Source organism: Schistosoma mansoni, assembly GCF_000237925.1.
Source record: "Schistosoma mansoni, WGS project CABG00000000 data, chromosome 2 unplaced supercontig 0108, strain Puerto Rico, whole genome shotgun sequence".
Taxonomy (NCBI): domain Eukaryota; kingdom Metazoa; phylum Platyhelminthes; class Trematoda; order Strigeidida; family Schistosomatidae; genus Schistosoma; species Schistosoma mansoni.
Window position 1 is genome coordinate 840,486 of NW_017385999.1, and position 784 is coordinate 841,269.

The window sequence follows — 784 nt, forward strand, 5'->3', positions numbered from 1 at the left end:
GTAAATACATGTGTGTATTTATACTCAAGGGGTTAAACACAGGAAAGGAATATTCTCATAGTGTCAATAAAACTATAGAATCATCTGTTCATATATAGTTATATGCATGTGTATAGTCAATCTACTATATCTAAATGCTTTTATATAAAAGAAATATGGTTAATAATAATAATATTATTATCATTATATTCATTATTATTGTTATTGATATTATGATTATTATTTTTTGGGGACTTATAGTATTAACATAGTTACAAATATTGTAAATATAAATGAAAAATGTTTTTTTTCTTTCTGGTATTGATTCTCTGTTGTACTTAATTTCATAATATTCCTTTTTTTGATTTTATTATTTGTTTTAATGTTGTTGAATTTAGTTAAATCCTATCATGGATTTTATTTAATAAAATTGATTTAGGGAATATGTATTCTGTGTATATAGGTAAGTAAGTAAGTGAGTGGGTAGGTGAATGGGGTAAACCCATGTAATTGTGCATAACAATAAGTTTTATATTGTTTGTTGTCAGTTCATGTATACAATAATGGTCATTTATTATGGAATTATGACATTTTAAGTTGAACATAAGTTCTAACCAAAATTTAAATGAAACAAGAATGAGATAATTTTCTTAATACAATGAATTGAATGTATTTTGTTATTTTCTTTTCAACTGAATATATATATATATGGACTGAAATGACCTAATGTAATCTCACTCCTATGATTGTTCATTCACTATTGATGTGAATAAATAATCAAATACAGGTTTATGTTGGAGCTAAC

The 784-nt window shown here is 23.7% G+C and overlaps 1 protein-coding gene across 1 annotated transcript; it reads right to left on the reverse strand.

Annotated features, from left to right (window-relative positions):
* Positions 1 to 377: 377 nt before the first annotated feature.
* Positions 378 to 584, reverse strand: Smp_201870 (unnamed protein product; the record flags this gene model as incomplete). Its single annotated transcript, XM_018791630.1, has 1 exon — positions 378 to 584. The coding sequence occupies one exon, from the start codon at positions 582 to 584 to the stop codon at positions 378 to 380; it is 207 nt and encodes a 68-aa protein (XP_018645236.1).
* Positions 585 to 784: the final 200 nt, after the last annotated feature.